The 18,801-nt window shown below is 39.9% G+C and overlaps 1 protein-coding gene across 2 annotated transcripts in view; it reads right to left on the bottom strand.

Moving 5' to 3' along the window:
- The window catches only part of cntn4 (contactin 4), a 101,179-nt gene extending 82,777 nt beyond the window's left edge, over positions 1 to 18,402 (bottom strand). The window contains exons 1-2 of one of the 2 annotated variants that reach the window (XM_042089683.1): positions 18,112 to 18,402; positions 5,829 to 5,966 (exon numbers count right to left, since the gene is read on the bottom strand). In XM_042089683.1, coding sequence (XP_041945617.1) covers positions 5,829 to 5,883 — 55 coding nt within the window. In that variant the 5' untranslated portion in view covers positions 5,884 to 5,966; positions 18,112 to 18,402. The other variant, XM_042089684.1, reaches the window with a different exon arrangement.
- Positions 18,403 to 18,801: the final 399 nt, after the last annotated feature.

Genomic DNA, 18,801 nt, shown 5'->3' on the forward strand with positions numbered 1-18,801 from the left:
TATAACAGACCTTTGCTTTGCCAGTAACACTTTGAGTGTGTACCTCTTGAAAGGCTTTGGCGCCTTTGTATCTAAAGTTTGCTTCTTGGGCATGAGCTCTTAACTTGAAGATTTATTTCTTTATTTCGTCCTCGTGGGACAAATTTGAACCGTGAGGATGGCACATTCTTCATTGCTCTGTGATGTAGGCGTGCATCTAGAGAAATGGACAGTGCAGAACACAATATAATTTGGTTCAAGGTCAAGGCACAGACGAAGGCCGCTCCCATCTTTTATGCTTCAAAGGAGCTATTAGAATAAGCTCGGCTCTCCCACGCGAACGAGCGTACCTTGCCGAGACACGACTATATTCATCTTGTGGAGATGAGATACTCGCAGCTTATATGGAATGCATTAACCACTGATATAACCCATTTCCCCACTCTTAAGCACACATGGGGAAAAACCAGGCCAAATGCGGGTGGGTGGGGTAGTGGGTGAGGGGGTTGCGATGACTCAGAGAACCTTCAGACAGGAGGTGGAATAGAGTAAATACTTCTTCTGTCACAGGTCACTGAGAGAACGGACACTGTGTCGAACCATGTCCGCACTGATTCCTGACCCGCAGACATCTTCACCAAAGAGATAAATCTATTTGTGTTATGAAGTTACGGATGGTAAGGACAGGGATAAAACGCTGCCTCTGCTTGGCTGTGTCTGGACAGAAAATGACACACAATAATACTTGATCTGTTGCTACTGCACTGAGAATAACCATGCTGCCCTGCAATTTCACTTCACTGCTTCTGATCCAACGTTCTTTTAAAAAACAAAATCTGTTTAGACTCAAAAGCAAAGAAGGTAAAGGCAGGACAAAAACTTTGCTTCGGTCAGTAAGTATTCAGTGCTGAAGACTAGAGTTAAAGTGTGTTTCTAAAGACTGTTGCCCTGAACTATGTAAAAACTGAAAGAGCCATGAGAAAAAGAAAGTTTAATACTTTAATACTTCCTCTGGGTGTTTCAGGGCAACAGAGATTTGCATGGTGTTGAGTGTGAGAAGTGTTTTTTGCATGGAATCCTCCAGCTAACTCAGACTCTATCTCCTCTAACTGGTCTTCCCTGAGGATGGGGGATTCTGCAGCCTGCTCTAGCATGTCCACAGACCACACCCTGTAGGGCTGTCCCTTTAATAATGGAATCAATCACTCCTAGTATGCATGTATGTGTGTATGTGTGTGTGTGTGAGAGAGAGTGTGAGAGAAAGACAGAGAGAGAGAGAGAGAGAGAGAGAGAGAGAAAAGAGAGAGAGAGAGTAAGAGAGAGAGAGAGAGAGAGAGAGAGAGAGAGAGAGAGAGAGAGAGAGAGAGAGAGAGAGAGAGAGACAGAGAGAGAGATACTAAGAGGGCCTTGCTGCCTGATAGCCACACTGGAGGACAATTTCAGGGCCACTTTAAAAAGGCATCCCACTTCAAATTACTTTTGGCTATAATGGACAGACGATTTATTTTCTTTTTTGCAACCCCAAACTAACCACCACTGCCAAAACCAAAAATACTTTTCTGCATGTAATCTTTTGTATTATCCTGTTCCTACAGTACATCTACAAAAGAAGCATACTTGCTTGTTGTCATTATGCAAAGCTACATAAAGTCCCCAATCCTAAAGCAAGAACAAATATCAGCTAAACTATGCATACAGCAACTCTGTAAGATATGTATATACACCACACAAAAGTTAGAGGCAATGATTTGAATAGAAATACGGTATGTGCCCTTTCTGAGCTCCCTGACACATAGCATTTAAGATTTCTACTACAGATGAATACAGACAAGACAACGACACTAGAAATGATACAGAGATCAGAAAAGACCAGATTTGACATGCTGGTGTGGTTATGTATCAGTGGCAGTCACAAAAACAGAATGCTTGGTATTGTGTCTCTCTTAGAAACACATTGGAAAAGAAGACCACCAAATGCCAAACCCTGGTGCCATCCTAGCTATTTGGAAGCCACAACAGAGGCTAACAGAGTGGGTTTTTTTAGGTGTGTTTTTTTTTTGCTCCTAGACTCAATCACAGGACAGCACTTGTTTTTGGATCGTAAAAACCTTGCTGAAGACAAAACGGCTTGATGGAAATGCATTGTTTGCGACTACCCACTGAGCTTAGCTTGGCTTTGCGAGCCATGAATAACACAGGTCAAAAAATGACTACCGGAGACCCCCGCTGCTTTACTTTGTCACCTGGCAGCAGTTAGAAAGAGATAAACAAAAAGACAAAGCGCACAAAATGCCCTGCTTCACAGCAGCGTTGCATTAGAATAACGTGGAGATACGTCCGAGGGACTAATCTCAAAGTAATCGCAAACTCCACTTGTTTGGGGGCATGTAATAACTGGGTTTTGGTGTTGGTTGGCCATACCGTTTGACTCTGTAACTACTTGTGCATGTAGATGTTAGTACATCTACCCCTCAGTGCATAGACCTCACAAGAGCAGTGCATGCAAGATGGTGCAAGAATGACAGATCTAAACGTTTTTTACAAGGAAAAATGGATGAAATCTCTCACAGAAACTCTTAGCTTAAACTCTTAGCTAACAGAAGACTTTTAGCTGTGTACAAAAAGCATTTGCGAGCTGTGATACTACCCAAAGGGAGTGTTGCCCAGTACTATGCAGGGTGCCCACATCTTTGCTTTTACCCTTTTCCTTTTTTGGTTATTTTGCAACTGTAAAAGAAAGGGGGAAAGAAGTGATCAAGGAGTATCGTTCAAGGAGGGCAGAGGCAGACACAAACATAAACAAAGACAGACGCTGATTAATTTTCTTGCCCTGGAAACGAGCCTGCTGTCTAAATGTCAAGAGCGCCTTTATGCGGGGGACAGACAATCTGGTCTCGCCGCTTGGCACTCTACAGGTGGAGCTGAGCTCTGAGGGAAATGCGAACGTCTCGGCTCTCCAAGGTCACCTCTCTCTGGGCTCACACCGCACGTTGACATGCAAAGCTTTTCACCATTTAGCCGGCGTAAACCTTTCCATTGCCTCTGATGCCCTAATCTGGGCCGCTCGTGATTTTCTTATTTTTTTTTTCCTTTTGTCCAGAGACTTCTAGAAGGGTTTGTTCGTTTCTTTGTGTAATGTAAAACCTATCAAGAGAGAGATCTGATTTTTTTCCTCCGGAGGCAGTGTCTCAGGTGTGTAAATCAAACGACTTTCAAATAGGAGGAAGAAAGAACAAGAAAATATGTCTGCTGAGAGAGGGGCTGACTGCATAAGCAAGAGGGGCCTGCATTAATGTGCTCTACGTAGACCTGCAAGAGGAGCAGCCAGAGGAGAGAAGGAAGGAAGGAGGGAAAGAAGAGAGAGAGAGAGAGAGCAAAGGAAGAGAGAAAGAGAGAGGAAATAAAGAAAGAAAGTGAGAGACAGATAGAAAGAGAGATAGAAAGAGAGGGATAATAGAGAAGAGAGAATAATCTTAGCAAGGCACGCTGAGAAAGATGAGGTTCAGGCAGCATGCAGGAAAGAAAGAAAGAGAGGGAAGAAGAAGAAGAAGAAGAAGAAGGAAAAAAAAGAGAAATTAGCATTCAGTGTGTGTCCGGGGGAAGTGTGGCTCTGAGGTAATCAGCCGCTAACAGGGAGGGTTAGAGTGACGTGCGGGGAGAACAGGAGGCTAGCCTGTCACTGTGCTGCGCCAGAACAAAAGAACAAGCCTGCTAGAGGACAGGGATCATTACAGTCGCCTCGCCTCTCCCCGTGAATCCCTCCCTTTTCAAGGGGGCTAACCTTCCTTTTCTCTGGCGTTCGGCAGGTTGCACGACCTTTCCTTTCAGCTCCAGCGCCAGCGCTCAGCCTTAGCGATTGTTAACGAGCGGCACTTTACAGAGACTAGGGATACGGCCGCAGAGGATACGGCCGCAGAGGACACGGCGCTTACGTAACGAAGTCACAGAACAGGATGAATGGACAAATAGCAACATTTATACATTGTGACTGATAACGCCCCTATCCAAAAATAGAGAGTGAGGACAGAAGCACAATTGAATTACACTGTGATTTTGTTCAAGTTTTTCAATACAGTGTGCACAAAAGCAGACATGTTCATAAAACTGAAGTGTGTTTGACTTTCAGTACAGATTTAATTTACTTTGTGTGACTGGGGCTTAACAAGGACTGATAACACCTCCTTCTGGGTTGAATTAGACTATAATGGAGAATCCTCATTCAACATGAAATTTGGTGCAAGACCAGGCATAATCCTCCCCGTAAAACTTGCCAGTGATGTTACATTAGAATCTAATCTCGTGAAAATTAATACTCTCTTGGTAATAGACCAACCAAAGGGGGATACATGTCTTTAATTATATTATCTCTTATTTTAAGTTTGAAAAGGTTGTAGATTGTGGAGGTTGTCTTTTGCTGGACACTGGAGGGAGGTCTGCAATGATCAGCATCTGCCTCCTCTTTAACAATCCAGATATGGACACAGTCTTTGATTAAACCCCTGAGACCATTTCAATTATTGCACTAATGTGACCCTGCCGTTTTTTAAGTAAGACAAATGAAACCTCCTCATCAAATCATGATCAATGAAAATGGGCCGGCGGGTATAGAGAATAGTTTAATAAAGACAGCATTCAACTCTACTGTACAGGCAGCAACAACGATTCTTAAAATCTGAGATAAGATTTTTTTGTTGTTGTTTTGTTCCACCAGACCCCTATCCTCTAGTCACTCTGCTGTATATTAATTAGAGGCTCAGCCTCCCTGCGTTTCCTTTCAAAGACGCTTAAAGACAGAGAAAGGGAGCCTTTGTGCACTTCCCACGAGTCGCTATTTGCTCTCTCTATGCTCGCTAATGGCCGTGTGTGTGTGCTTAGAGCCGGCCACTGTGTGCTGTGTTCACAAGAGGCCTGGTGAGACGTTTTTACTCTCATCTTGTTGAAGCAACAACATAAACAAACTGTGTTTTTTCATTACTTTAACAAATGAAGAACAATGACTGTACAGGGGATTCCTTGTTGAATAATGTAAACTTGTGGGCATGCTGACATGTCTGTTGGGAGTACTGTAGGAACTATGGGACACACACACCAGAGTTAACAATGAGGCTGCGGGGCAACCCTAAAATGCTCACCACTTAGCAAGAGGTCCTTGAACGCTGATCAGTAAAAATATCAAATGACCCCTGACCTCTTTAAGTTTTGTTAGTGTCTGTTCTTCTCTTCAAGTACTGAGCAAAATAGTGGGCAGTGCTGGGCAGGGTATAGTACATTTCTACTACTGTATGAATGAATAGGATAATACGTTCTCGGAAAAGATGGGTGAAAAACCATTTCAAAATATGAAACAATTCATTGTTTAATTTAGCCATCCAACACTCTATAATAAACTCAGCTGATAAGTTGTTAATGTGTATATTAGCTTGCCAGAGAACGAAGGTCATTTAGGTTTTTTTCTTTCTTGATTAAATCTCACACTTTTTTCAATCAATGCATTCAAGTTATTATTTTTCATCTTACTTTCATATCTCACTTTTCAATCTCCTCATTTATATTCAAAATGATTAACCTAACAGCAGTCAAGCATTTCAGAAAGCCACCCCTAAGATCCAATTATTTACTTTAACAAACACCTTTTTTATTAAATAAATTGCACAACCTCATTATTTGTATCGTAATGGGAAAATATAAGCACCGAGTGTTTGCCTGTGGCTTGTGTATTTCAGTTTTCTCCTGTTTAAACCCTACCTTTCATACCTGCAACCTGCCCTAAATACATATGAATAAGGACACAAACTACACAAAGCGAGCCTGGAATGCGTGCGTCAAAAGTTCTTAATAAGATGCTTTACCTGCAAGGCACCCCATCAATGACTGCAGCACCAGCAGTTTCCATAGCAACATCATCTTCAGTTTTGTGGGGTCAAAGTAGACTCACATTCAATCACAAACGTATGGAATCCTGTTATGCACTCGATCCGGTCTTCACTCTGTTGGGAAGGAAAGAGAGAGGGATATAAATTAGGATTGTTGTAAGGGTGTTAGATACCGCCACTCTTTATATTGATGTTTGACAGGTTCACTTCACATATATGCTCACAAATCAATCCTTTAATCCGTGGACAGCAGATGTGGCATTTGAAAATGAGTCTTTATTCTGTAAAATATCCCACTGAAGCCTATATGAGAAGCCTATACTGTATGTCTTATATGAGACTGCACTAAAAAAGGTCACCTCAGTATGATAAATAATCACAAGGATATCACGGGGCCATTTGAAATGTCCTATAACCATGGGCGATGCAATACACCTTGGGTCCTATGGAAGATAATAATAATAATAATATTAATAATAATAATAATAATAATAATAATAATAATAATGTTTTCATTAACGATGAAACCCCCCCTTCGATGTAGTGACCCAAAAATCCTTTTTGAACGTTTCAAATCAAACTTTTCCCCGCCTTACGATGCCTTCCCTACAACATGTGCTACTACCTAAGAAAAGAGGTCTGTTTCAGCACAATCAGCAAAGGTCAATCCAGAACCAAAGGTCTCAGTTCATAAACACACACATATCTGTTGCCCTTAATGATAGGGTACAGCATACTACTGTTATGATGCTGAGTGTTGTGAAGTATTTCTAAATACTAGACAAACCGAAAGTATACAGAGAGCAAGGGTCAGTCCATTAAGTCATATCTCACCATTATACTGTATCTGTAGATGTTCATGCTTACTGAACATCTTTTGCAGAACACAGACAACACACATTTAAATTCCTGTAGATTCAGATTCAGATACATATCACTGCGTTAGATTTAACAATATGTGCTAGAGTGAGATACCGGCTTTCAGTGAAGCAACAATCTACTACTAAAAATGCCAGTGGGCACATCATTCTTCACAGTGTTTTAACAATGCATTGGCACACGTGTGCAGACACACACCACTGCACTTCTAATTGAGCTTGCATGTTCTGAATTAATTCTCCAGCATAATTAGTCAGTGGATGATATTGCCATGTCAATATCTCAGACTGATGCTATAACTGACATGTTTGACGGCTCATTTATTAGGCTACGCTGATGTAGTTGGCCATATTTAACTCATGTCATCACACCTTAGTTATTAGAATTGCTTAAAAATGTTATTTTAAATAAACTCTTCTCGGCACAACTCTACTACACACTCTGCAACATATCAGGATACAGCAATCTCACCAACAAACATTGTGACCATGTGACCATGTGACCATGCGTTCTATTCCACTACTACATCATGGAATCAGAACACAGAGTGAAAAAAGTTTTAAGGTTCGGGGAGAGTAGCTGTTGCAGGTATCTAGCATAGAAACATAGAAATATGAACAATGAACAGATCCCTTTGTGACACTTTAAATTAACATACTGTACATTAGAAGATGGCACCATATATTCTAATTTAATTGTTTTTGGTTAAATATGCCATGAGTTTGGGTAAAGCACACGAGTCAGTGTAGTTTGAAGTGCAAGTAGCTGCGGGTTATTCCCTCCAACAGACACAGGGAAATGACATCGTCAGTGTGAGGACAACCAGTGCCAATGGCAGTCTGACTTCTTAGGTCAATTTAACAGTAAGAGACAGTAACACAGACAACAGATCATGAGTCACTTGCCTAAATGCTTCACAAAGCTTCAGCCAGCTTCCTTGGAGCTCTACAGAGTAGCATTCTTTATATACTTCATACAAATTGAGTTAGTAACACTTTTGATGAAGATGAACAGTGAGTTTTAGCTTTAGAATTTACAAATGCTTAACATGGAATAGCTTAACATGGAAATCATAAACACAAAGATGGCATGTCTTTGTATTTCTATGACTTCCATGTTAAGCTATGCCACTTACCGGTAGTTTGTTTATAAAATATAGTGGGTCGGATACTGCCAAGACACAGATACTGCAGCAATTAAAATAAAGGAATAAAGGACATGATGTTCAGTTGACAGTAATGGTCAGATTTGAAAATATGATGACATTGCATGACGAAATTGATAATTCAACTCTTCTCTTAAAATCATGTGCACCATTTTCATCTACTTTGTATGGTTAGTAAACATAAGAGTTAAGGTAACCTGACTGAAGTGCAACTTTATGCAAATATTTCTTTATATCAGCAGTTGTAATTTCTGCAAATCTTTTTAAAATCATTACAAGCCACACATATCTGAGTAAACAGCATTGTAAATAAACCGAACAGCCCCTGGCATTTAGCAGCCTAGATTTTAAACTGCATCATGTTCACACTTCAAAGAAAAGTTGCACTGTTTTAACTGATGACCTTTTTTTCTTAAGACTGGGGGAGTGAGAGCAGTCTCAAAATATTACTATCATTATTACTTATTATTATTATTATTCCCACACCATAATAGCAGTAGATTGGTAAGTGGCAACGGAGTGCTCTACTGCTGCTAAAAGCACTCGTCAAAGTTTCCCTGTCTGAATGGCATCGCGATAACAGCTAATCTCTATCATCAGATCAAAGGAGAGGCATTAAAATACTCTTTTTGCTGCCTTTTTCCAGAGTAATATACCACCAGCATCCAATGCATGGAATAAGTTTAACTCATACAATATCTGATATTGAATACATAAAAACATATCTGCCCAAGTGAAATCGTTGTGATCAAACGTGATTATAACTCTGAAAATCTGATTAATTTAACTTGGTATTTAGGGGAAGCACAGACAACACAGGCTTACAGCTCTTTCATTTGAACCATTCTGAAGCGTGAAATTCAGTCCAGTTCTCCTTAAAGGAACCCTTACAGATTTTTTTTGTAAACAATGACAAGGCATAGCTGACCTATAGTGAAGACAACGAGTCTCCTTTTCTGAGAAGTCAAGACTTCCCCATCCTGGATTTGTCTGAGCTGAACACATTTAATATCTTATCTGCCTTCAATCACCAGCCATGCATTAATCTCCACTCTGAGCCAACCAGTGATTCAGCAATTGGGGGCTTCTGGCTTACCATGTTTACAGGCAAGATAATCACTTTCATTGGTCACAAGAATCTCCACTACACCTTTGCCCACCAAACAGATTACTGGCCTTGCAGTGAATTTCATCTGAGGAGTCTCTCACAGAAGCCAAACACAAACAAGCCTGAGCTGATAAGCTAAAAACACAAGAGTTGTACTGATTTTGACCAGTCCAATCATAGGATGCAGTGCAGGATGTGGCCTTATTGCCTGCACAGAATCCATTTTTCATCCAGTTTGTCTCATATCTGTTTATGAACATGAGGGTCGCTGCAGAATGTTATATGCTTCTATGCACAACATGAATGCAGACACATATGCGTAACTGTAAAAGTAGGTGAAGTGATTTGTAAGATTCTCGAAATGTCATAAAATGGCATAATTATTTTCTGCCATCAGCAATACAGACATTACAATCCTGAATAGTGTCTTTTGTCAATTGCAGAAACAAACATGAAAAAAGATTAATGGAGGCAAATGATTAAAATGATCTCAGAGTTGTTATTCAACTTATTATTCATAAGTTGAGGGGCACAGGAGAAAAATAAAAGGAAAGAAGCCACATTACAAGATTGGCCTTTTCCAAACGTGCTAATAACCCAGGCTAAAACTCCGTACAGTAATAATGACAAGGCACTACAATACTTCATAAACTGAAGCACTAAAAATACAACAGAGTGTTTTTCTACAGTGCATGAGCCATTCAATTTCCTGAAAAGGGTCAAAGGGCGCGTAGCACATTTAGAGCAGAGCCACAGGCGCTTCATCAAAGGAATCTAGAGCTCTGTTTTAGCCTTTCATTTGGAGGTAAGGCTGCGCCCCAGCATAAAAGTGAATTACATGGGAAAGTATGGAGGCTGCCACATCCCCTGCTTATTAGGTCTCCTGTAAAACAAATGGAAGTGGGATGAAGGCCCAAGCAGATTGCACACCACACAACAAATGTGTCAGGCCTCACAAAAAAAACTAAAAAAAAAAAATCACTGCACTTGGGCTCTCTAATTAAAAATACACACCAATCAAATAAAAAGCTAGAGTGTCTAGCTAAAGCTATTGTCAAAGCAAAGACTTTATCATAGTTACGAATCAGAGAGCAAAACACAAACTACCTCCTATTTGAAGTGACCGCAAGGACAGTGGCAAATGAAATGGTAATGACCTCGAATATGCACTTTGCTTATGACATAGAAAGCTCGAGCATCCAACAGTCCCCTTCTATTTCCGCTACAAAACACTTTGTGCTTAATGTAACCTTCATGGGTGAAGCACCATGTGTTTTTTAAGTCCATTACGCACAGTTTAGGGACAGCATGTCACTTTACTTTGATATGTTATATAACCACGACACATACAATCAACTCTCCAGTACAGCAACGAATGTGACCATGTGGAGCTCAGCGACTTGCCCAGTGTTGGTGTGGGGTTTAGACACTGAAGTTTTGTGGGAATGGATGCACTGCCTTGGGAAAAAGAGAGAGAGAGGGAGATTGCAACTGTTCCTTGACAACTCCTGAGGATAAATATGACATGCCATTGTCAGACTGAATAGTGAAAAATCAGTGTCTAAATTTGAACATTCTTGACAAATGCTCTTTCAAGATTTGGGAAAGGTAAATTAAAAGTAAAAATTAAAAGAAAATGTGAGTTTGTAAAAAAAAATAAAAAAATAGAAGGCACCTTAAACAGTTGACTACATAATGTTTCACACAAATCTCCTTGTCTTGGAGGTTAGCATGACGTGGATATTGGAGCTGCACTATATGCCACATGGCTCTACAACCATCCACAGACACTGATACCACTAAATCCTTTCTTCTAACACCATCACCCTTTTAAACCATGCTTTGTGCAGGGATTTCATGGGCACTGAATGCATTACTTGTGTTCAAATCCAGCATCAGCTGCACAACTTCAACAACACAAGGTAATTCAGCCTCATGTAATGAGGTCCCGCAATTCTGCAACACTTTCGCTAGGGTCACAAGATACCCTCAACATTAGTGGGAGGTCAACATGAGGTTCAGAATCAATTTGTTGTCTTTCTTTCTTTTTTTTTGAAGCCGATTATTTGTAAATGCTGCCTTCGTGAGCGAAACTGTCCATGTGGCATTTGTGCGGTCATTAAATAGACTACAGTATCTGATATTAGCACACTGCCATACAACACAACATGTCTTTAGCTAGGGACTGAGAGAGTTGCAACTAAGTAGTGAGCTAGTCTGTCTACCATTATATAGCCTTCTGGCCTTCTGTTTCTAAATAGTATCAAGTAAATAGCATGACTACCAGCTCAATGTTCATCAGATTTAGTGCAATTCTATATCCAGTTTGTTTTTCAATTAAGCAAATAAGCTTTTTTTACACATCAAAGGATATTATGAAGTCCACCATATTAGGTACCATGTTATGTATGGAAAATAGTCTGATGATTCATGCATCCCCAATCTTGCAGGTTGCTGTGAGTCACTTCACTGATACTCATGTAGTTCTTTAGATGTATTCTTACTGCATGTTTAAACACTAATTAAATGAACTTAGTCTGAAAACAGACTGTGTGAAATCATATGTTCATTCACTGTAGGCTAGGCATACATAATACGTCTTCTTACCCCACCTCTAGATCCTTAACCAAAAACAAAAACAGACATAATCAGGTATAATGATAAGAAGCATAAGCTGCAATGACTATACCCAGTTCATTTTCTACCTAAAGACAATAAAGTTAAATTTTCTTAAACCTTGTTACAGCTCTGGAAAAAATTAAGAGACCACTGCACATTTTTCTGATGTCATCCTACGGTTGCTGAGTGACATTCGAATGAGTTGACGGTCATAATCAAAATTAAGAGACCACTGAAAATTTGAATATGACCGTCATCTCATTCGAATGTCACTCAGCAACCGTAGAATGACATCAGAAAAATATGGCTGTATATAGGTTATTATCTTTGTGGACCTCAAATGGTAAAAATGGTTGCTTATGACATTAAGGCCAATGGTTCATTTTATAGGGAGAACATTCTTTACAGTACCTGAACCCAAACAAACAAAATTCTCCATTAAATAAATGTATGTAGATGATGTATGTAAATAAATGAATGTAAGATTTTGTTTGCTGACATAAAAACATGTCTAGCCTATAAGCTATGAAAAACAAAGAAGAAATATCTAATGGACTCAACAAATAATCAAATCATGATTATATAAGATACTGTGTGACAATAACACATCAAGCATGCATCACTTTAGGGAGCTAACAAAAGCGATTGCTAATTAAGTCCGAAAGAAAAATGTCAATCATGTAAAGACAATGTGAATAACTGTTGTTTGCACAACAGAGGAAGCATTGGTCCTTTCATCTCTTAAAGAGGCACTGAGACAAGCTTATTCGTCCATTTGCATGCAGTATTCAAGCTTTGAGGATGAGACATTTATTAATCTTTCAAAACGCAACAGGATATCTCTAGACTGTACACGTAGAGTTGAGAAACTCCTCGATATATACCCTATAACCCTTGCCATTCCATATAAATTGAAATTTCTTGCTAATCTCAACCAAACACAGAAAGAAAACAAGAGAATCTCCCAGGAATTAACTTTCCCCTAATGAGGCTAATATGGAAAGACATATTTGGTTAAAGAGCATTAGGGCATTCATGTCAATTATGAAATGCTTCTTCTGAACTGTGGTTATGTTAATGGTGTTATGTTTTGTCAGACAACATCATAACCATTCACAAACAATTGCAAAACAAGATAATCCCCCCTTGTGATACAACAAAGTGCTAGAAAGGAAACCAGAATTGGTGTCTCATTGTGTAATTTAATGGACTGTAAAACTGAGGGACAAATACAATCTACTGCAAAGCTGACCCTCTTTTTGTTCGTGTTGAATGCTCTCGTTTATAAGCTCATTTCCATAGAGTTTCAACTAAAGTTAACAGTCCCTAAGATCTGTAAGCCTCCACAGGTTAATAAATTGTCTTGTGTGCTTTTTTTCACAGCTTCATTATGTATAGCCCCCTGATAGAATGGTATAATGTTGGGTACAGTTGAGCATGGCGGTTTAGAATAGTTCCCTTGAATCGTATGTATGGAATTGTAGACACTGATGTAATAATGCAGAAATAGAGGCAACATTTTATGATATGATATGTTCTATAAATAACATGTTCTTCCATTGCCAGTATGTCCCTACTGTTATGCAACTGGGGACAGGTTAAGGCATGAGGGAAAGTAATTTTCCTTATTGTCCATCTCGCTAGCTACCAGCTAGAGTATTTATTATAGATATAACAGAGAAACATAATAACTAAAAGAAAAGTATTTTCCATAACAATGTTTTCACATCTCTTAAGAGCCCCAATGTAACAATGGCAATGTTGATTTAATTACCAGTCATAATTAATTATCTTACGAGTAGAAAAGCACTATATAAAATGCAGTCCATTTGCCATCTCAAAACACTGCAAAAGAAGTTCATAATATTCAAAACTGTAATTGCAATATCATATTCAAAACATATTGCTAGCATTGAATTAATATTTGACTATTATACCTTCTCCTGATAAGCCACTACTGCAGGCAGAGGTGGAGAAAGTAAAGGACCTCCCACATAATTGTTCCATTCACTAAATCAGCTGATGCTAATTAGCACAACTCTTCACGCAGGTAGGATGCAGCCAGGTAGTGACATCTGTGTTATGGGAACAGGTAGAACCAAAATATGGTAGGACATTTACTTTCTGAAGCCTGAGTTTTTCAGCACTGACATGGCAACATATAAGACCCAGCACTGACATGTATACCTTCCTGTTCACACCCAAAATGTTTTAAATCTCTTACATTCCCGGCAGAATAATGTTAATTGACGGAAGGCGTGTGACTATTGCAAGTTAGTTTACCATCAAAATGACTTTGAATCTTGCATAGGATGCCTTTAACTGTGTATTGCCTGCCTGTGTCTTGATAACTGTCCAATCACAGGCCACATGGTTAGGCTATACACTTCATAAAAACTCTCCCTGCTGTCAGCACTAAAACTCAAAGAATAGTACTCTCGTATAATGAGATGTAACAATAAAGTAATGTTGAATCTTGAACTAGTGCATGATTTCTGTAATAATCCCTTCAAAACAACTTTGTGGAAATGTTCATTAGGAAGTCTTCATACTGTGTCTTTTCATAATATACAGTAACACAAAAACCTAAGATTGTAGGCTGGAACCTGTTGTTATTGCTACTTATACTGAAGGTCACTTATCACACAGAGACATACTTATCACAGGCGCAAAAACAAACACGCATGCACGCACACACACACACACACACACATACACACACACACACACACACACACACACACACACAAACGCCCGCACACACACACACACACACACCTACACACACACACACACACACACACACACACACAAACGCACGCACGCACACAAAGCACATGAAAAATGTGTATGGATCTCCTAAAATCACAGCTAGAAGTGGAGTAGGAGTTGTGTTTACTGTAAAACCAGCTGTTTTTTTGTTTGCTTGTTTACTTTGTATAGGAACATCATGTTTTGGCCACACGCTCAATGCACAGATACTTACAGAACTTTTCTATCTTCTACTTTACTCATTTCTATCCTTTAAAAACATACACTACAAATGCAACAAATCTAAATTTATACATATTGAAATGTAGCAAACTACATTCCATCTATGAGCGACAAGTGAGGCATTATAAAAAGCAAGCTTCCTCTGGTGAGGCACTTTAACAGCACTTGATCCCACTGGCATTCGAGCTCAATGGCGCTCAACTATGGTGAGCTACCACAATGCCTTTCCACAGCTTAAGAGGGCTTGTCTAGCACAAAAACACATGGGTTTTGACTGATGCTGCCAGCTATTCCATGTTTATGAGTGGAGTAACACGGCATGCTGTTTTACTCAGTGCTACCTGTGCTCTCTCTAAAGCAGAAATGGTAAAAATATCATTCCAAATGTACAGCTCTCCAAACCAATCTTCTCAACCATCTCATTTCTGCATAGTGTGTCTTACTAGTACCAATGTTGCACTGGACTGTGTGCCTGCCACAAACACAGATATGTGATTTAGTTAAATTCGTAAAATTGTTGGTCCTGGACATGACAATATGACAATACTAATTGACTACTGATTTAGTCAATTAGTAAAATTGTTGGTCCTGGACATGACAATATGCACTTGGAGTAATGGAACATGACTTACTTGATTTCCAAGTGCCATGATTTAAATTATATACCACCAGTAACAACTCTGAAAAGAAAAACAATAAAGCTAAACTAAGTCATCTTTCGGCCCTGTTTTCCCATGAAAAAACAGACATGAAATGACTCTTTTGGGGCAGGTGTCTTACGTCAAATGAGGCTTAGAAAACCGAGAGACGGAGACTACTTCAGTCTGAGGACTATGATGCAGTCCCCTGACACACAATGCTGTTTTGGAGACTTGTACGCTGCCGTATCCTTTCAAACAGAGGAGTGCTCTGAAAAAATCCGAGACGGTAGCTGTTGTGCTGAGGGTTGACACGGAGCATTTGTCTTTATTTGCTGGCCTCGCTGTACTTTACTCAGCTAGTCTTTCGGTGAGATACTTTAACGTGCGAACTGCAAACTCCACCAGACTCCAAAGATCAGTGCCTACAGACCATACACCACACCAAACAAGTCCATTAAGGTCTGACCAGGGCTCATATACATGAATATGACAAAGAGGGCAACGAGGAGTTTCTTTAGGCAACAGCTAACCTAAAAAAAAATGCTAACTTGCAGAGAACAAACAGGATTTGATGTGAAGGATGACTGGGACAACATTTGAAGACAAGGAGGATGTTATGCCACTTATGGAACAACCTGTTATGTACTACTGTATGTCTTTGGGAAAAAAGGACAACTTATGCTCTTTGAGACTTTTTTGGGGAGTATTATAATGGATACAGCACAAAGAGTGTTCTTTTGTTTTACAATAATGATACCAGTTTTCAAAAAGTCTGAGGCAGTGATAAAATTTCACTGATAAATCATTCCGCTCTATCCCTGCCACGCCTGCCGCTGCTCCAGCAGATAAAAGCTGCAGCTAGCGGATTTTTTCTGTCACCACGCAGGGAGTGTTTCTGGGCTGAAAGAAACGATGGAGTTTTACTGTCAGCGTAATAAGGTCTGCCATGGTGCAACAGCACACAAGAAAAACTTCATTTATTTCCCTTCAGCTGTCATACAGCCTACAACTGATGCAAATGGGTGCGAAATTATTTGGAGATTTCTCCCTCTCCAAACATATTTCTTTCACATGTTTCTTCGACAGAGTTTGAGGTGGAAGAAAAAAAGTGAAAGTGAAATGCCCCTGATGCCACATTTTCTCAAAACGTCTACCAGCAGAACCCATCCAATGAAATTTTTATGACATGTCTCTAAATGTAACTAGCCCAGAACCTTTTTAATGTCACTTTTGCACTACATCACTTCTGACAGACTGCTAGGTTGCAGCACACTTACCATCAGCCATGGATTCCCCCCCACTCCTCCCATTCCTTGGTTTGCTGTGTTTGCGTGACAACTGCCATCCGTGTCTCCACAAACATACCCAGAGGTCACCACCGCATATGGTTCACCACACAGTTATCACCGAGACTTCCAAGTCACACTGGTGTTAAATAGTTACATGAACCCTGATCTGACAATGAATTATGGAGGCATAACGATATTTAATGCAATTACTCTTCATTCTGCAAGCACTGTTTTTAATCCATTTCTCCTCTCTAGCTCTCCTGGCAAAACCACACAAGATCTTCTTTTGGGTGCATAAGCAGGTCTTTCCAATCAGAAATGTACACAAGTACAAGTGCCCACTCAAACATAAAAGTGCTTTTAGCAAACATAGGTCATTTGAGGTGTCTGTAGTAAACATTACAAAGGTGCCACTCCGGTGAAACAGCTCACAGTGTCCTTTCAACTTTGAACACTTTGAATCATTCAGAAAAAGATTAAGAGTTGCACAGACTACTGAAGCGACTGTGGCACCGGGACAGAAATTGGCATTAGCCAAACCCATCTCACTGGTCAAATAGAGTTTGAGGTATGCTACCCTAAAATATCGCAAACTCCTTCCTATATGGGAGGACGAACAGTGAAGAATAAAACGAGCAGAACATGTTCAACACAAAAACCAGTTGGTAGCTCTGTAGAAGGTGCTTGAATTACCGCTGCACTGCACTGTACTAGCATTCATTCCTACATTGGATATCCTCACAGTTAGTGGTCAGCTATAATCATGAAATCCAGGCGGATTATGTTTTGACGCGTGAGAGTCAAGATTAGGGAACATCTGCACTGATCTGAGTCGATCGCCGTACTGTCTCCTACTTTAACCGAGACACTTTTCAAACGGTGTCATGGACGAGGGCAAATAAGATCATAGATTAATTTCACTCAGCCTCTAAGTAAACCAGCTCTCCTTTAACCATGCCAAATGTTCCGAATGTGGCAGCCTTGAGCGACTGTTACAAAAAAAGACAACTTAAAATTCAAGTTATTCGTCGCCAATAAATGGTTCTGAGAGACTTTCAATTAAATGCTATAGAGACAGCTTCATGGTTGACAGTTTGTAGATGCATGAGTAGCCATCCACTTTCCCCTGTATTCAACGTAGGCTATAAGGCAGGTTACTAAGATCCACGATACACAACTCGATAACATCCAGCAACAGCAGGTATAATAATAACAGTAATAACAACAACAACAACAACAACAACAAATAGAATAATGATAAAAATATATATAATAATAATAATAATTGGTAGAATTGTGTGATATAGTATGCTTTTGTGGCTTCGTGGCAGGTTGTCCGTTGTGAATCGTGGGGTATCAGGACATTTTTAAGCGCTATAAATAGGTTGCCCTTTCTGGAGAAAGTGAGATAGTGTCTTTAGCAAACAAAAAACATTTCAAACGTGCAGTGACATACTCACAACACCCGTCTCTCTCGCGTAAACGACGTTGGTCATAAGCAGGCAAAGTGAAGGGAGATTCGAAACATGGAGCGCCCCACGACATAAAGTGAAGACGCACTTACTATACATCAGTTGGACTCCCCTCCTTGGAGCAATGCTGGCACTGTGCACGGGAGCAGTGTCTTGGCGAAGCTCTCACTGAACCGATCATTCAAGCGGAAGAGACCCTTCTGGGTTGTCCAAGCGCGAGAGATATAATGGACCGAATCTCTCAGTTGGGACACGGCACTTAATAACTACCGCAATGTAAACCAATCCAAGGCAATATTAAGGAAGCATTGTACTATCCGGTGCCGGTGGTGAATTCATCATATCGACATAGCCTCTGAGCTCGCAGTGGCATGAGGTGGGCACCTCCCACGTTCTGAACTCAGGGGATTGGATGAAGCGGCATCACCCTTGTGAAGAGTCTACTATCTCAAATGAGTCGCTGCTGATTATGCCGTTCTTCAGCTGAAGTAGCTCTGCTAAAATCGCGCAGAAGGTTTGGCGAGTGGAGGTAAACAAGGTCTGTATGATAGCCTATATGAAACATCATATTTTCTGTCAAGACACACGTTTACCCAACTACAAAAGCAAAAAAGAAATAAAAAAAGAAAGCAAAATTCAGTAGCCTACAAAAGCTCAATGGATTATAAGATAATAACAGTAAGGTAATTGTTTGTATCTTTATTTATTTATTTTTATAGCTGGTCTTTTCAGCATTTCTAAGATTTCAATATTTCCACAATAATACGAGGCAGAGTTTTTTT

Source organism: Alosa sapidissima, chromosome 4 (genome assembly GCF_018492685.1).
Source record: "Alosa sapidissima isolate fAloSap1 chromosome 4, fAloSap1.pri, whole genome shotgun sequence".
Classification (NCBI taxonomy): domain Eukaryota; kingdom Metazoa; phylum Chordata; class Actinopteri; order Clupeiformes; family Clupeidae; genus Alosa; species Alosa sapidissima.